We start from the raw sequence: 15,208 nt of genomic DNA, 5'->3' as shown, positions 1-15,208 counted from the left end.
CGGTTTCCTCCCAACGTGTTAGGCAGTTCAGATTAGAACAACAAAAAAGTACTAAATTTATGGACTTGATCACCCCAAGAAGTCATAAAAGTTCAAAACTGGTTTTCAAAAGCTGCAAAATAGGATTATGTGAAAACAAGCTCTTTGGGGAAGCGCGTCTAAACTACTGAGACTACTGAGCAGGGGTAGCTGGGTTCTCCCCAGATGTGTATCTTAGGGTTTGTTTCTGGGGCCGGAGGGATCACAGATCTGACCTAGTGTGACATTTACATGCATTAAGAATCAACATCCTTTCCTCTAATTGAGTTGTTTTGTTGCCTGAATCCTTAGGGTTAAAATAAGGGTACTTGGCTGGCCTCTGAAAGTACAGGACACCTTTATTAGCCTCTGAAAACGCATGGTTTCTTCTCATCTCTGAGGGTGAATATACTAAGAATTCTTATAAATGGTATTTCCCTGTAAGACAGGTGATGACAGTGCAGGCACAGCTGATGGGGACTGCAGTCAAGTCGAATGGAACCCAGTGACACATAAGCCCTCCCTCCTGAGTGCTTCCTCACCAAAATCACACTTTGCTTTTTCACACAACATATATTTATTCAGAAAAAAATTTGCAATAAATTATAATAAAAAAGATGACATGAAATATAGAATCCCACTAGCAGCTTTGCTTAGTGATCAAGACGTTTTTGGGAAATATAACAAACAATTACAGAATAAGAAAACAGTGAAAGGGAGACTAATGCAATGTCACCACATGGATTTGAACCATTTCTTCCCTAAGACAGCAGGTGCAGAGTCTTTCCCTACCAGCTGAATCCGAAATCCTTACTTCAGAGCAGCTACAAATTAGTACCTTAGAGGACTTGGCAATTACAGGTTGGGGTGCTGGAATAGCCATGGTAGGGAAGCAGATTTCTTCTGTCTGGGTCTACATCTTGTCTCCTCTACCTAGAGATTGTCTAAAACTCTCAACTCTGTATATGTTCCAGGATGAGCTGAAAAAAGGTCGAGGCAGTACACCAACTCAGTGTTTTGATCTGATGTAGAAAGAGATAGGATACTGCATACGTGCAGCACAGAGCCTCCACTAACCACACCCTTGATCACCCAAAGATCCCAGGTCAGTGATATGCTAGAAAACAAGCCCAGGAAAGGTATTTCCCTGTGGTATGACCCTACCCCAGTGTCTATCATCTGCCTCTTTTTGTGATCACTTTCTGGCCTTGCGGAGATGACAAACCTGTTCTGCTCTCAGTCTTCCATTAACTAAGTTCAACACCTAGCCCCTGACCTATCATACCTCCAGATCTGTGGCACCAGTAACTTGACTCCTATTGCTTTAACTCTCAATCAGGAAAGGGTTTAGCCATATTGCAGAATACGTACCTTCCCCACCCCCTCCACCAAGAAACAGGAGAAATCACTGGTGGTGCCTTGGATATGCTAGAAATGTCACAGAGTCAATGCCCAGGATTGTACATACAGCCTGTACGTTATGCTCCTTGCAATTAATGTAAACAGGCAAGGGTGGTTGTAACAAAAGAAAACCAGGAGGAACCCAATTGCATCAGGCAGTTTTGCAGTCAGTGGTTGGTGGCTTGTTTGTCAACCAATATAGATTAATTTATTTTTAAAAAAAGGCTGTACCACAGAGCTTGAATAAATGAAAAGCTCAGAGGGTCATCTTGTATGGGAGAGGTAAGGTGCTTGGTTGGTCCTGTTGGCCAGTCTCTTTACACAACACTGGATATGGTGACTGGGAGCCAAGGGGAGTCTCTAAACCCTTTATGTGCAGGAGCTGGTTGTAGAGCCCAGAGTCAGTCCTGCTGAGGAAGGAGGTGACATCTGACCTTGGTATTTCAGAAGACCAGAGAATGGATTCTAAGGGTCATCCACAATACCTTTGCTGTGGGAAGGAGCAATAGCTCTAGATGGGCCTGCCTGAGGTACAAGACTTCCTCTTTTACTGTGGGGCCAGTGTTGCTCTGGAGGTGGATGTCTAGGCAGGAGATGGGTCTCAGAGACACCCAGGATTAGTCCTTGTGTAAAATTTGAATAATAACAGGAAAAGGATAGTGGGAAGCAGGACCTGTCAAACATGAATGCTCTCACTCTTCAGATACTCAAAGTGCTTCCATTCTGATTGTGATTCTCTCTCATCGATGAGATGCCATCTCTAATAGTCCCTACAGTTATGCTACTAAATGTGATCTAAGAGAATATGGTTCCACCCAGTGTGGAGCCATGAAAAGGCCAATGTTACAGAGACATAAAGATGCCATTGTAGTAGAAATGCACAAATGCATGTAATAACTGCACGCAGACAGTGAATTCACTGTTGAGGACACCCAAGGAGTCACTAGCCTCACTCAGACTTCGTTCAAAGTGACAGAACGAGGGGAGTGGAGTGCAAAGGAGTGATCTGGGAAGGGGTGGGTCAAAAGTGCAATACAAAGGACTCTAGACAAGTCTCAGCTACAGCAAGTAGTGCTTGTAGGCCTAGAATGGGAAGATCTCAGAATCTAGGCCTAGGGTACTAAGGACAATCATGACAATTGGGTAGGAGGGCAACAAACACATCCCTAGGTGAAGGAGTGTAAATACAGATCTTTTTGCCTTATAAAGAGAAAACACAAAAACACCAAAATATGGTAACTTTGGCTTGGCAATATAAGTCTAAAAGTATTTTTCTGTGTAGGATATGGTAAAGGAGGGATTAGGAAACGCTCTTCCTTTTTACTATAAACAGAACTTGAAATTCTGCAATAGACCCTTCCTGTGGCATGACTTTTTAAATCATTCTGAAATACTTGGAGCCCGAGATCGTCTGCTTCTAGAATATCAGAGAATAGTAAAAGCCTTAGTCTTCTTCGCTCCCAAGCAGAAAGCCCAGAAGGAACTGAATAGCACGCTGGCGGTCACTTGGAGTCTGTCTTGCCATAAGGTTGGGTGGAGGCCTCAGGAGAAGACTAGTGAAGAGAGTAGCTACAAGACGAGAGAAAGACAAGCGGAAACTTCTGTCAGACATAACCTAAGCAAAACCTCAGGGCTGGAGGGCCTGGGGACAAGGACTATTGACTGCCATGTGCCTGCATATGCAGTAAGGTATATACTGGATACAATGCACTAAGAGTATTCTCAACAAACGCCCCGTGTTGCATGAAGCACTCTTACCGATCATGTTGGCATTGACGCTATTGTATTCAGAGAATTTTAAGAGTTCTCGAAGGAATGCCATCAAGTAACGGAAAACATTTCTATGGCATCTCGGAAGCTGGGAGATCACCTGTTTTTAAAAATAGGGGTAGGCAGTGAGAAAAACAGGTGGAAGATGAAAGTAAGAGGAACTTACAGCTGCTGTAATAGTAGTCTATAATCCAACCCTTGCAGGACCCATTTCATCTGTCTAACTTCTATTATCTTCTCATGGCCAACACAATACCTTCCAAATTATAACTTCAAAGTAAGAGTGGCCGTGCTGTTTGGTCCCTGTCCACTCAATGACCAGGCCACGTGGTCATCACACATTCACACGCACACCCTGCCTCACAATAGGTCAGTGTTCATCTGTTCTTTTCCCATTTCCGTAGGCATGTAGCCATGGCACCTACCAAGCTGAATGGTTTTCTGTTCTTTTTTGTTTGAATGGTTTTCTTTACAATGTCACTTAGCATGGATGGGGACTCCTCTCAATACTCACTAGTCCAATTCACAGGTACTGTCAGCTACTGTGCATTAAAATCATTTCAGGATTAAAAACACACACCAAGAAGAGAAAAAGAAGAAAGGCTCCCAAGTGTCACCCATCCTTCCTGGTAATGTCAGCCAGAATTCCACGTACAATCAGCTTCACCAATTTACCCCAGAGTAGAGGGATCCACCCCACTATGTTTTCTGTAAACAGAAATAGGCCAATGGGAAAAAGGTGGCAAATATCATAGGAAACAACACAACCTAAAATTTAAGGGTAGCAACTCTCAATGTTGGTGTCCTGCCATTAATAACAGATGCAGACCCATCCTACCAGATAGCTGGCTGCCTATCTGGCTCTGTAAAACTGACGACTTCTCTATGGGGCAATCTGCGTCAAACACATCCCCAGGTCAGTAGAACCCACCTGTCGGCAGATCCGGGGATCATAAGCAGAGTCAAGACATCGCTGATACAGCTCGTAACAGATGACTGGCTCTGGCAGGGCTTCCAAGAAAATGAGCAGTGCTTCAGCCACAGAGTGGTTGCTGCCAGCTGAATCAACTTAAGTCAAGGGAAAGGAGCTCCAGGAGAAAGGCCACACAGAGCCCCGACCAGCTCCTTTCCTCAAGCTCCTACAGGGACTGTTTCCCTCCTCTTATTCAGGGCACATTGATCCTAATGGGGGTTTGATATTTTATTGATTCAAGTGCCCTGCAGGTGAGTTGTTACAGAATTGGTCAAAGACTCTTGGCAGCTTTGGCCCAGCTTCAGGGTCAGGGGAATATAGCCTGCAGAGTGACAGTTGACACTGGAGCAGTCCTATAAACCAGGTGCCCATGTTTCCCATCCTTCTCCCTGCCCTGTCAACAGTACGTGTGGTGGCAGGAGTGACTGATCACCTGAAGGAGAATAGTACCAGTGCTGTGGCTTCTATGTCCCATGCTTTTAAGTCATCGTTATCTACCCCTTGCTTCCTTTTAGTAAGAGCTGGATATGGAAAGAGGTCAAAAGTTCCTCAAAGGAAATGAGAAACAACTGGATAGTCAGTGGTTATCTTCTAATAAAACATATTACAAAGAAAATAAATATAGAACCACAAAAATCAAATATAGGTGCGAAGAAGAGTTTGACCAAGTACTCATCCAGCTTCTTAAGCTTTGGTCGCAAAGGATACGGATTGTCTCAGGAATGCTGGTATCCAGACAATCAATGATCTGCTGGAGCTCTTCCTGCATTCCAGGGGTCTGGAACAGGTCCTCCTACCAAAGAAGTCAGAATGAAGGGACAGGCAAGATAATCACTCCTGAGGTTATGATGATTACCCAAGGATCAGAAGAGCAGCAGGAAGCAAAAGGGAAGGGTGGTATGTGTGTTAATAATTACAAATGGAGGTGTGAAAATAACACATTTTTCCTTTAGCATTTCTCTAATCCATGTGAAATGTTATTTCAAATAGGAAAATGATCTTTTCAAATGTTTTAGCCTGTACCTAATAAGGCAGGGGACTAGATGGCTAGAGCAGGAAACCAGGTGTTCTAATTCTAGCCTCCTTTAAAAATTTTTTTTTATAGAGATGGGGTTTCACCGTGTTGCCCAGGCTGGTCTCAAACTCCTGAGCTCAAGCAATGCGCCCGTCTCTGCCTCCCAAAATGCTGGGATTACAGGCATGAGCCACCATGCCTGGCCTACTTGTAGCCTCTTGACAAGCAGCAGAAGGCAGAGTCCAAACAGAATAACCACATTCAAATGCTAGTACTACTGAACGCTGGGGAAGGAGGAAATCGCATGCTCATACTAAACCTTGCTTTCAAGTTACATTATTCGTCAGTAGGTAAGAGAACATTACCTTTCAATTTAGTCCCAAGAAATATCTCTTTTGGGGGCGAATGAGGTAGGCTGGCATTTTAGATAGGATTTAAAAGAAAAATTAGGACCAAGTTAAAAAATGGGTTTAAAATCTGCTTTGGATTTTACAATCTCTAATGCCTACATGACTCATAGCCAAAGTAGGCATTATAGACTCAGGTGTGCAGCTGTCCAGGGAAAATGAGAGGGTAGCCAGGAGACAGGTGCTCTTAATTTGGTCCTGGCTCTGCCACGACTACACTTAGGCCTTGGTCTTAGTAAATAACTTACCTTTACATGCTTCAGCTGTGACATCTGTGACTAGGACACTTCCACCCACCCAGTCGATCTGACAGTGCCACTGTGTGCAGGTAGCTTGGGAAAGTTAAAAGCGCTATGCTGACGTGAGGTGTTGTGATTTCCTATAGTAGTTACACACCTTCCAAAGTTGTAGGGAAGGTCTACTCTCACTTACCTGGTGACAGGCGTATTTGAATAGGTGATCTACTAGAAGCCAGATCTCCTTGGGAACCTGAAGGGGTCTCTCACTGGCACCTTCATCCAAAGGAACCATTTGCAGAAGGGATTTCTCCTAATAGATGGAAAAGTATGAGAATCAAAGGGGTCTCAGAATAAAGACTTTGGTGTATAACTTAAAGTCCTTCAAATTCTGGTCATGCAGGTAAAATGTGATCTTCATCTCTTAAGATTTTCCATTTCTTCTCACTGGGGACACCCCTGGTCAGAAGGCACTTGATAGCGAGTCCCATAGTTAAAGGATGTCCTTTCCTAAATGCTTCACTTAATTGTTCTGCATTTCATTTGCGTTTATGATGTTTATTACGTGGATGCCTTGTGTTTAAATCCTTTCAAAGGTGACACTGAGAACCAGTGCTCCGGTGATACAGTCACAGTGGAGTCCATACAGCACTGGTGACTTGGGGACTATTAAATTACAATTGTCAATACAGTAGTTTGAGAGATCAGGGTCTACACTTAGGTTTTTGTTTATTTCTAACTTACTCTTCCTTCAGGTCTTACCACAGATACTGTTGTTTGTTTTCAATGTTGATTTAAATGAGCTTCTTTGGTTTTCAGGAATTAAAGACAACTCTCCACAACATTAGACCCACATATGTAAATACTTCAGGCTTGATGGAAGTTCTAATCTTAAGGTGCTAAAACTCGTAAGCCTTAAGGTCCAAAAATAGTAAACTGAATACAGCTAACCAAGAGGCAGAAATACCACGAAAAGTTTAAGGTCTGAGTCCAGAAGTTACAGTTTCTAGGAATAGCTCAGCCAAGATTTCTAGGGGCTTTTACTCCTTTCATCTATCTTTCTACTATCTGTTATATTCTTCTGAAAGAATTTTGTAAGAGAAAAACCCAGAAGTGACATAAATCAAATCAATCACTATATGTGAATTGGAAATGGCTAGGAAATAAACTCGGTTATCTTAGGTTCATGTAATCAAATATAAATTACATGAAAAAATGTTTGAAATAGTAAAGGCACCTGAAGGCACCCTTCATAAAAATCCCAGTGGAGAGAACCATGACCAATTTTTTTGCATCCTCCTCCCTCCCCCGCCTCTAGCTTGAGGTCATATATATTCTGTATGTTTAACTAAGAAATTCTTGCCTAACATTGTGCAACTTGTGAATTCCATCCACAACCCCCAGTCACGTAGCTTTAAAAGAAAAAAAAAAGGAGCATGTCACTACTTTGACAGAGACCACATACACTACAGCCGAGCTGAGGTCTCTTCTTAACATTGTGTTCTTTAACAAGCACTGATGACCTTTAAAAGCTGCTGTGCCTTTCTAAGGGAATAAGAAAGAGAAGGGAGTGTGACAGTTGGTTACCATTTAAAATCTTTCTTTTTTTTCCCCACATTCAGTTTGCTTCCTTTCTTTCCCTGGGATTCTATCACTTGATATTCATGTTCCTAATAGTTGCCAGAATGTCTATCAATGGCTCATCCATTTACTTCTTTCCAGTTACAAATATCAAATCCAAGCATCCACATGGTATTTGAGACAAAACACTGTCCATCATGCACTCTGCTAACTCTCTGGACCAAATGCAGCACGTGTACTGATTCTTTAGCAGATGCCTCCAAACTTGCCATATAGAAATTATGCAGCACTGATTCATGTACTTTTTTAAAAGTCTGACATCCAACTGGAGCTTTTCCTGTACTAAGGCAACACAAGGCACTGTCTAAGATAAAAAGACAGAACATGGACTGCTCTTAACAGGGAAGAGCTAGGAAGCACAGCTGTCTCAAACCTTGGTGGTTTAAAAAGGTTAATAAAATGTCAGTAGATTATATACACCATCCACTATTCATTTTCAAATTTCTGTATGATAATATGGAATGCCACAGTTGTGTCTCCAAAGTCTAGAGAAAGATCATACACAGAAAATACTTGAATAATTTCACAAATTATCCTGAACTCTAATTTTCAAAGGAAAACCAAAGTACTTTGTCTTCTTTCAACAAGACACATTCAGCGCCTGATAAGCCCACACTCTGTAACCTTACTTAGTGTTAATAACTAAAGCATGAAAACAGTATACCATCCCCATCATCAAAAGGCATTAAATTCCACCAAGTGGGTACGGTGTATGACTTCAGCAAGTTTTTCAACCTTTCTGGGCCTTGGTTGTCTCATCTATTAGAATGGAGAAAATACCTTACCCTGTCTGAAGGTAGAGGCCTGAACCAGATGATCTTTTATGATCTTGTTCAGGTCCACGGTTCTATTCTATGCTCTATTTCTTGATCATATCTGTGTATTTTTTTCTGAAATTAATTGCTATGATCATTAACCTCAAATCATTTTTAATGCAACAGAAAGCTACTTCTTCAGGTTTTATTGTCATTGGAAATGGAGGACAGCTAACTGGTACCCCCCTCCAATTCATGAGCATTCAGATACATCAAGACAGCTCTGTAGTTACTTCTCATTTCAAAAATACAAATCTAGAACCTTGAGTCCTACTGTTTTTATGTACTGAGTCTCAATGACTTGACTGCTACAGTAAATATCTTTCCTGTACTTCAAACACACTTAAGGACAGCCGGCAGGACTTTAGGGGAGTCTCACCAAGTCAGAGGTCTCTGATATGGGAAAGCCTAGGGACAAATTCCAGGGACCACAGTTAAGTGTTAATCAAGCACAGGGAAACTCTCATAACCACCAATGGATTGCATTACCTTTTCTAGGAAGCTGTCTTCTTCCTGAGAGCAGAGCAGGAAAAGAAAGTCATTGACAGACAGAATATGATTAGAATTAATTTACAGAATTAGAAACAGATCAGTATTAGAACTCACTATCTTACCAGATATACATGCTTTAAACAGCTTTGAATTCTTCAAATAATGATTGTTGAAAATGAAATACATTTTTCATACACAAAGTTTACTATACATTTTAAATTTTTGTGCAGTTTGAGAATATCACTCAAGAAATATGTGCAGTTCTAGACTTCAGTGCCCTTTGGCATCTGCCAACTGACCCAGCCAAATGCCCCTGATGTCTCTTCCTGTCTGCTGCTTGGAGGCAGGTGCATAGAGGTATATACCTCAATGAAAGAATATGGCTGTGGGCCCAACAGTGGCCATCTGGAAGGAGATGGTAAACCACTCTACTTTCCATTTTCATTCTCCTCACCCCAGCCAGTCTCCTAAGCAGCATCCCAGATTCCTTTCTATCTCCTCGTACCCAATCCCCTCCTCAAAGGCCCCCAGAGTGCCCAGATTTGAAGGTCCTTCTGAACTATAAATGAATTTCATTTCAGACCTTTGCGGATCAGAAGATCCATCATTATCCCATTTTTATTTTCCTATTGGGCATAAGAGAAAAAAAGAGAGGCAGGGGATAGGTAAGAAGGTATCTTTTTAATCTTCCTATCTTTTATGCTGTTATTACAATCCAATAATAATAGCAGCCATGATAACTACCACCACCACTTAGGGAGCATCTGTCATGTATCAGGAACTGTGCAAAGTGCTTATATACAGTCATTTAATCTGTACACATGTGCAAAGTAGATATTATTCCCATTTTACAGATGAAGAAACTGAGGCTCTGAAAGCTTAAATTATTTGCCCAAGGCCACACTCACTATTAGGTAGTAAGTGGCTGAATCAGGATTGGATCCCAGGTCTGACCAACTCCACAGTCATTATCACTATGTTCCGTTAGACAATTCAAAAAGGACAATGTGACTGCTTCCTGGACAGAGAGGTAGAGGAAAACTGTGAGAATGTATTCTCCATAACAGGCTAAGGACAGTGAGAAACCCCACTTAAAAGACAGCGTGGTTAATGGAAAGAGTATAGGCACTGGTGTTGGACAGGCTTGGGTACAAATCTTCGTTCCACCTCTTGGCAATTTTGTATAGCCCTCACACAAGTTACCAAACTTCATAGAGCCTCAGTTTCTTCATCTCTAAAATAGGGATAGTAATATTTACCTTGAAGCAGCCTAAAACCAATGGGTGATGGGGCAGTATGCCAGCAGAAAGTCTGGGTTCCTCAAAGTTCCTCATACCTCCCCAGTGACTCCCAACCTGGATTGTTTCGAATCTGACTATGGACCACTAAGCACTCAAGTCTAAATTACATGTCTTAGTTCTGCTAGGTAAAAGGAGAAATCCCAATCTTACTGTCTGAGATGCACAGGAGCTGGGAGTGGAGAGGGAGGAAGAAAAGTATGTGCTCCCTGGCATTCCTAGTGGTAATACTGAATGCATTCCTCCCACACTACTGTTATCCATGGGGATTAGGCGTTTTAATATTGGTAGATACTTCACGAATTAAACATGCTTTTGTGGGTTTATCTAGACTCTTAAATATCACATGAAATAAAGCAATTAGAATAGTCTTTATAAGGTACATATTTATAGTACTATAATTACGATACCTTTTAATGTCAAGTTGATTTTGAGTGCCCAACATCTGATACAATTTTAGACTAGAACCTCTTGTAAAATTTAGGACTTGTTATCAAATGAAGAATCTATCTGACACATTTTATATTTTTCCTCCCATGAATATCTAATACATGATATGAATAAAACTAGACAGAGATTTTGTATACTAACCTGTCGAACCAGGCTCTCAAAAAAGTTTTCTTTAAGCAGCAGCCATCCTCCAGTACAAGGCATTGTGCTAAAATGCCTTTGCAGGGGAAGGCAATGAGAAATGAGGATAAAGGAGAAAGACCTGGTTTGTCCCTGACTCTGATTTGCAACTGAGTTGGGGTGAGGAGTTCCAGAGTTTACAGACTGGTATTGTTATAATTCATGAATACGAGTTCTCAATAAATCATTGCTAGCCCTTTAAAAGACTCACAGAATTTTAAAGGGTAGAGATGGGGAGAGAATATTACAAGTGGAAGAGGCAGAAATAAACAAAAGGCACAGAGACAGTAAATCACCAATTGATATTAGGAAGAAGTTAGTCATCTGTTTGTGGGGGGCATGGAGAATGCCAATAAAAATAGTGTGAAATAAATCTGAAAAGGTATGTTGAAGTCAGACTTAGGAGGACCTTGCATGACAGATTAAGGCATTTGGATTGTATTCAGCAGGCATGGGGAAGCCACTGACTACCTTTAAGCAAGGAAGTGATAGGCCCCAAAGCAGTAGTACAGAAAGATCAGACAGCCCTGAATAGGAAAAAATGAAGGGCAGAGACAGAGAGAGAGAGAGAGAGAGAGAGAGAGAGAGAGAGAGAGAGACAGACAGACAGAAAGACAAAGGGATCATTCAAAGGCTACCGAGGTAGGTCAAGCAGAAGAAGGTAAACATCTTAATAATGGAAAATTTCATACACACACAAACACACACACACACATAGGTGTGTGTATATATATATATATATATAATTTCTAAGTATATATATTAAAGGGTATATATATATAATAAAAGGTATATACATACACTTACAAATGAATGAATACAAGAGAAAATTCTGAAAGAAGAATCAAGAGGACTTTGATTAAATACTGATGGAGGGACAAGAGATTTACTTCTCTAGGTACAGGCACAAAGAAACAACATAGAAATTACATTGAATTCAACCTTGGTCTCAATTTTGAAAACAGAAGCATCACTTAACCTTTATTAGTAAACAGCTTATTCCTATAATAATCCTAAGGTTTCTACTATGAATCACTTAGTTCAACCAATTTTAAAGAGCAGAGATGCCCATTCTCTGCAAAAGGCTATATATGGATTACATTTAAAAAGAGAACTTAGTTCAGGATTTCCCCAGTGGGACAACACTGGCACATAGCAAATGCAATGCAAATCATTCTTTACCCCAACATTCACCCTCAGAAGACTGTTCCCCGTGGTAAATGCAGCTAAAATAAAAGAGTCAATTAGAGGTGGAAGATGCAAATTTAAAAATAAAAAGCATAGCCGGGCACGGTGGCTCATGCCTGTAATCCCAGCACCTTGGGAAGCCGAGGCGGGTGGATCACCTGAGGTCAGGTGTTCAAGACCAGCCTGGCCAACACAGTAAAACCCCATCTCTACTAAAAAGGCAAAAATTAGCCAGGCGTGGTGGCGCACGCCTGTAGTCCCAGCTACTCGGGAGGCTGAGGCAGGAGAGTCACTTGAACTGGGAGATGGAGGTTGCAGTGAGCCAAGATTGTGCCACTGCACTACAGCCTGGCCGACAGGGTAAGACTCCATCTCAAAAATAAATAAATAAATAGCCGAAAACTGAATGGAAAATGAAGTTCTAAAAAGGATTAGTTCATATGAAATAGAGAAGAAATACAAGCCATATACTTAACAGAGTAAGAAATGGATGGTTAGATTAGTAAGACAAAGTAAAAACATAGTGAAAAAAACACTACGGACAAATTAACAAGTTATTCCTGTTATTTCAAACTTTTGATATTGTTCTCCCAACAGATATGTCCCCAAGCAAATACAGTTTCTCTACCCATCCCTCAACTTTTTTCATCTCCGTATTTACAACTTAGCCACATCTGGCAAGTTCAAGTCTTGTCTCCTTTCAATTAGTCCATTCTACAAGTAACACCAGAACGTTCTTCCAACTATATCAATTTGCAACCTCATACTAATCAGCAAACCCTTCTGATGGTTCTAGATACCCTCTGGCTCATGCATAAACTTATCTATTGACTTCAAGACTCTTTACCACCTGCCCCATTCTCCCTAACCAGCTTCATACATTCTTATCCTTGATCTTCACTTGTCCCAGGGAAATCTTACAGTTTTTCATACATGGTCTTTTCACTTTCACCTTCTACCCTTTATTCAAGATGTCCTTTAAGCCTGGAAGAGCCTGCTCACCCACTATATTGTTTCTTAAGTACTTGGACTTGACTGAAAATACTTCTATAACTAACTCCAAATCACCTTCCTAGTTCACTTTATTCTTATGTGCTAAACTTATTTCTCAGTCATGTTAATGTTACATGTATCAAATATTCATTAAAATGAAAACAGGCTGATTCTGATTTCTATAGGGATTAGCTGGTCAGTCAATAAGCTTTTATAGCATATAAGGGCTTGAATAAACAACATAGGAAAGGAACCTATTGTTAATACAAACTACAACCTTGATAGCAGTCACTTTAAACGACTTTCCAAAATACTGACTTACCAAGCACACCAGACATTAGCCAGTAAAGGTGGTTAATGTTCAGATTATCTTTAACCAAACTCCCTATTAACCATGACTTAAAGTTTAGCCATATTTTATGTGCAAATATACTTTCATCACCACTAAATTATGGGAACTCACATAAACTCCATAATACTTTGTATCCAGTGTGTAATGAATCAATATTGAGGATTATTTGCTACTTAATATTCTAGTTAATATAACAGAAAAATCTATCTTAATTCTGAAAAACAATAAAGATGATTACAAATGGTAGATTTTCATCCGTTTCCCACTTGTGCTAATCTCAACTATTCTAGGAGTGGCAAAGTCACTATTATGAAAAGGGCTGGAAGGATGAAAAATAATTATGTCAGTTATTTCATTCTGCATTTGGTGGGAAGATGTTGTGGCATAAGGATCTTTCTAAAACAGTACATAGAGAGACAACACATACATTGAACTCGTTTCTGGCTTTACCAAAATTTTAGAGCAAATAATACAACAGAGGGCAGGTACCATTATTAACAGCATCATCTCATGAGATTTGAAATACGATATTGGGTCTTGGGGAAAAAAAACATGAATACTATACCTGAGGAATCATTTCAGAAGGTCAAAATCAAGTCACAACAGAGTGAGAAGGTATTAAAGATGGGATACTAATTGTTTTTAGATTTCTTGTTTACTGCTCCACAGTAATGCAGGTTGAGTATTCCCAATCCAGAAATCCAAAATGCTCCAAAACTCGAAACTTTTTGACTACTGTCATGATGATCAAAGGAAATGCTCATTGAAGCATTTCAGATTTCCGATTTCCAGATTAGGGAAGCTGAACTGGTAAGTATATAATGCATATATTTGAAAATCTGAAAAAGATTGAAATCTGAAACACTTTTGGTCCCAAGCATTTTGGATAATGGATAATCAACCTGTATAGATAATTTCCTCATCAATGAGATACAGGAATTTAATAACACTGAAATGCAACAGACTGTGAAAAGAATCAGAACCCTAAATCCTACAAAATAAAAGCTTTAAAAGAAAAATGATGACCACACACATACAATTTAATAAAAACTCAGAAATTCTGTAATTAAAAATGATCAGGGTTCTATTATTTTAACCCTCAATCACTTGTGCACAAAAAGAAGGAAGAAGGCTTCCCAAAGAGCCATTCATTCCTCTAATGATTTTGGTTCCTTTCTGTTCATGGGCAAACATGGTAAAATTACCTGATAGTATACTTTACATAAAATAAAAACTTTATGCTGGTTGAGCCTCTTCTGGCCAATCCCAGAATATGAAAAACTGCAGTTTTTCATATTAATGGCTTTGCAGTTTTTCATATTAATGGCAAAGATATTCTAATATCTTCACTGACTCTGACTAAAAATAAGGGTAGGTTCCTGTTTACATGAAGGTGGAAGGAGAGAGTATAAATGGGGTAAGTTTAAAAAAAAAAAAAACAAGAAGGAAACAACCAGAAAAATTTAGGAAATGGTTGACCCTTGACTGGACATTTGTACTGGACTCTTAAAAAAGTCAATGTCACTAAAGAAAGTAGGAACTGTACTACTCCAATAGAGACTTCAGAGACCTCACCAAATACTATATGAACCCAGATTGGATTTTGGTTTAAAAAAAGGTATAACAGAAATTCTTGGGACAACTGAAGAAATCTGAATATGGACCGAATGTTAAATGATACTATGGATTACTGTTAGTTTTCTTATATATAATAATGGTATTGTGCTTAAGTGTGCCCTTTTTGTTAAGAGATGCAGGCTGAAGTGTTCAGTGGTGAAGTGACATATTACCACTTAATTTTACATGACACAGCAAAAAACATCTGTGTGTATACATGTACAGAAGGCATGTGGGGGTGTGTTATACTGTTCTTTCCATTTTTCTGCACATTTGACATTTTTCATAATAAAAAGCTGAAACAAAGAAAGCTGGGAAATAATGTCTGAGATGAAGGAAAGGGGGTAGGAGAAATAAGAAAA

At 40.0% G+C, this 15,208-nt stretch overlaps 1 protein-coding gene across 8 annotated transcripts in view; it reads right to left on the bottom strand.

Moving 5' to 3' along the window:
* Positions 1-571: 571 nt before the first annotated feature.
* The window catches only part of OCRL (OCRL inositol polyphosphate-5-phosphatase), a 59,123-nt gene continuing 44,486 nt past the window's right edge, over positions 572-15,208 (bottom strand). For 6 of the 8 annotated variants that reach the window (XM_016943764.3, XM_016943763.4, XM_063804402.1 and 3 more), the window contains 6 exons: positions 8,766-8,789; positions 6,017-6,133; positions 4,871-4,955; positions 4,121-4,248; positions 3,178-3,289; positions 572-2,988 (listed from right to left, as the gene is read on the bottom strand). In XM_016943764.3, coding sequence (XP_016799253.1) covers positions 2,864-2,988; positions 3,178-3,289; positions 4,121-4,248; positions 4,871-4,955; positions 6,017-6,133; positions 8,766-8,789 — 591 coding nt within the window. In that variant the 3' untranslated portion in view covers positions 572-2,863. The remainder of the gene's footprint in view (positions 2,989-3,177; positions 3,290-4,120; positions 4,249-4,870; positions 4,956-6,016; positions 6,134-8,765; positions 8,790-15,208) is intronic. The other 2 variants (XM_063804403.1, XM_063804400.1) reach the window with 1 other exon arrangement.

Source organism: Pan troglodytes, chromosome X, assembly GCF_028858775.2.
Source record: "Pan troglodytes isolate AG18354 chromosome X, NHGRI_mPanTro3-v2.0_pri, whole genome shotgun sequence".
Lineage (NCBI taxonomy): Eukaryota > Metazoa > Chordata > Mammalia > Primates > Hominidae > Pan > Pan troglodytes.
Note: the sequence above shows the minus strand (reverse complement) of the source record. Positions and strands in the feature narration are given on the sequence as shown.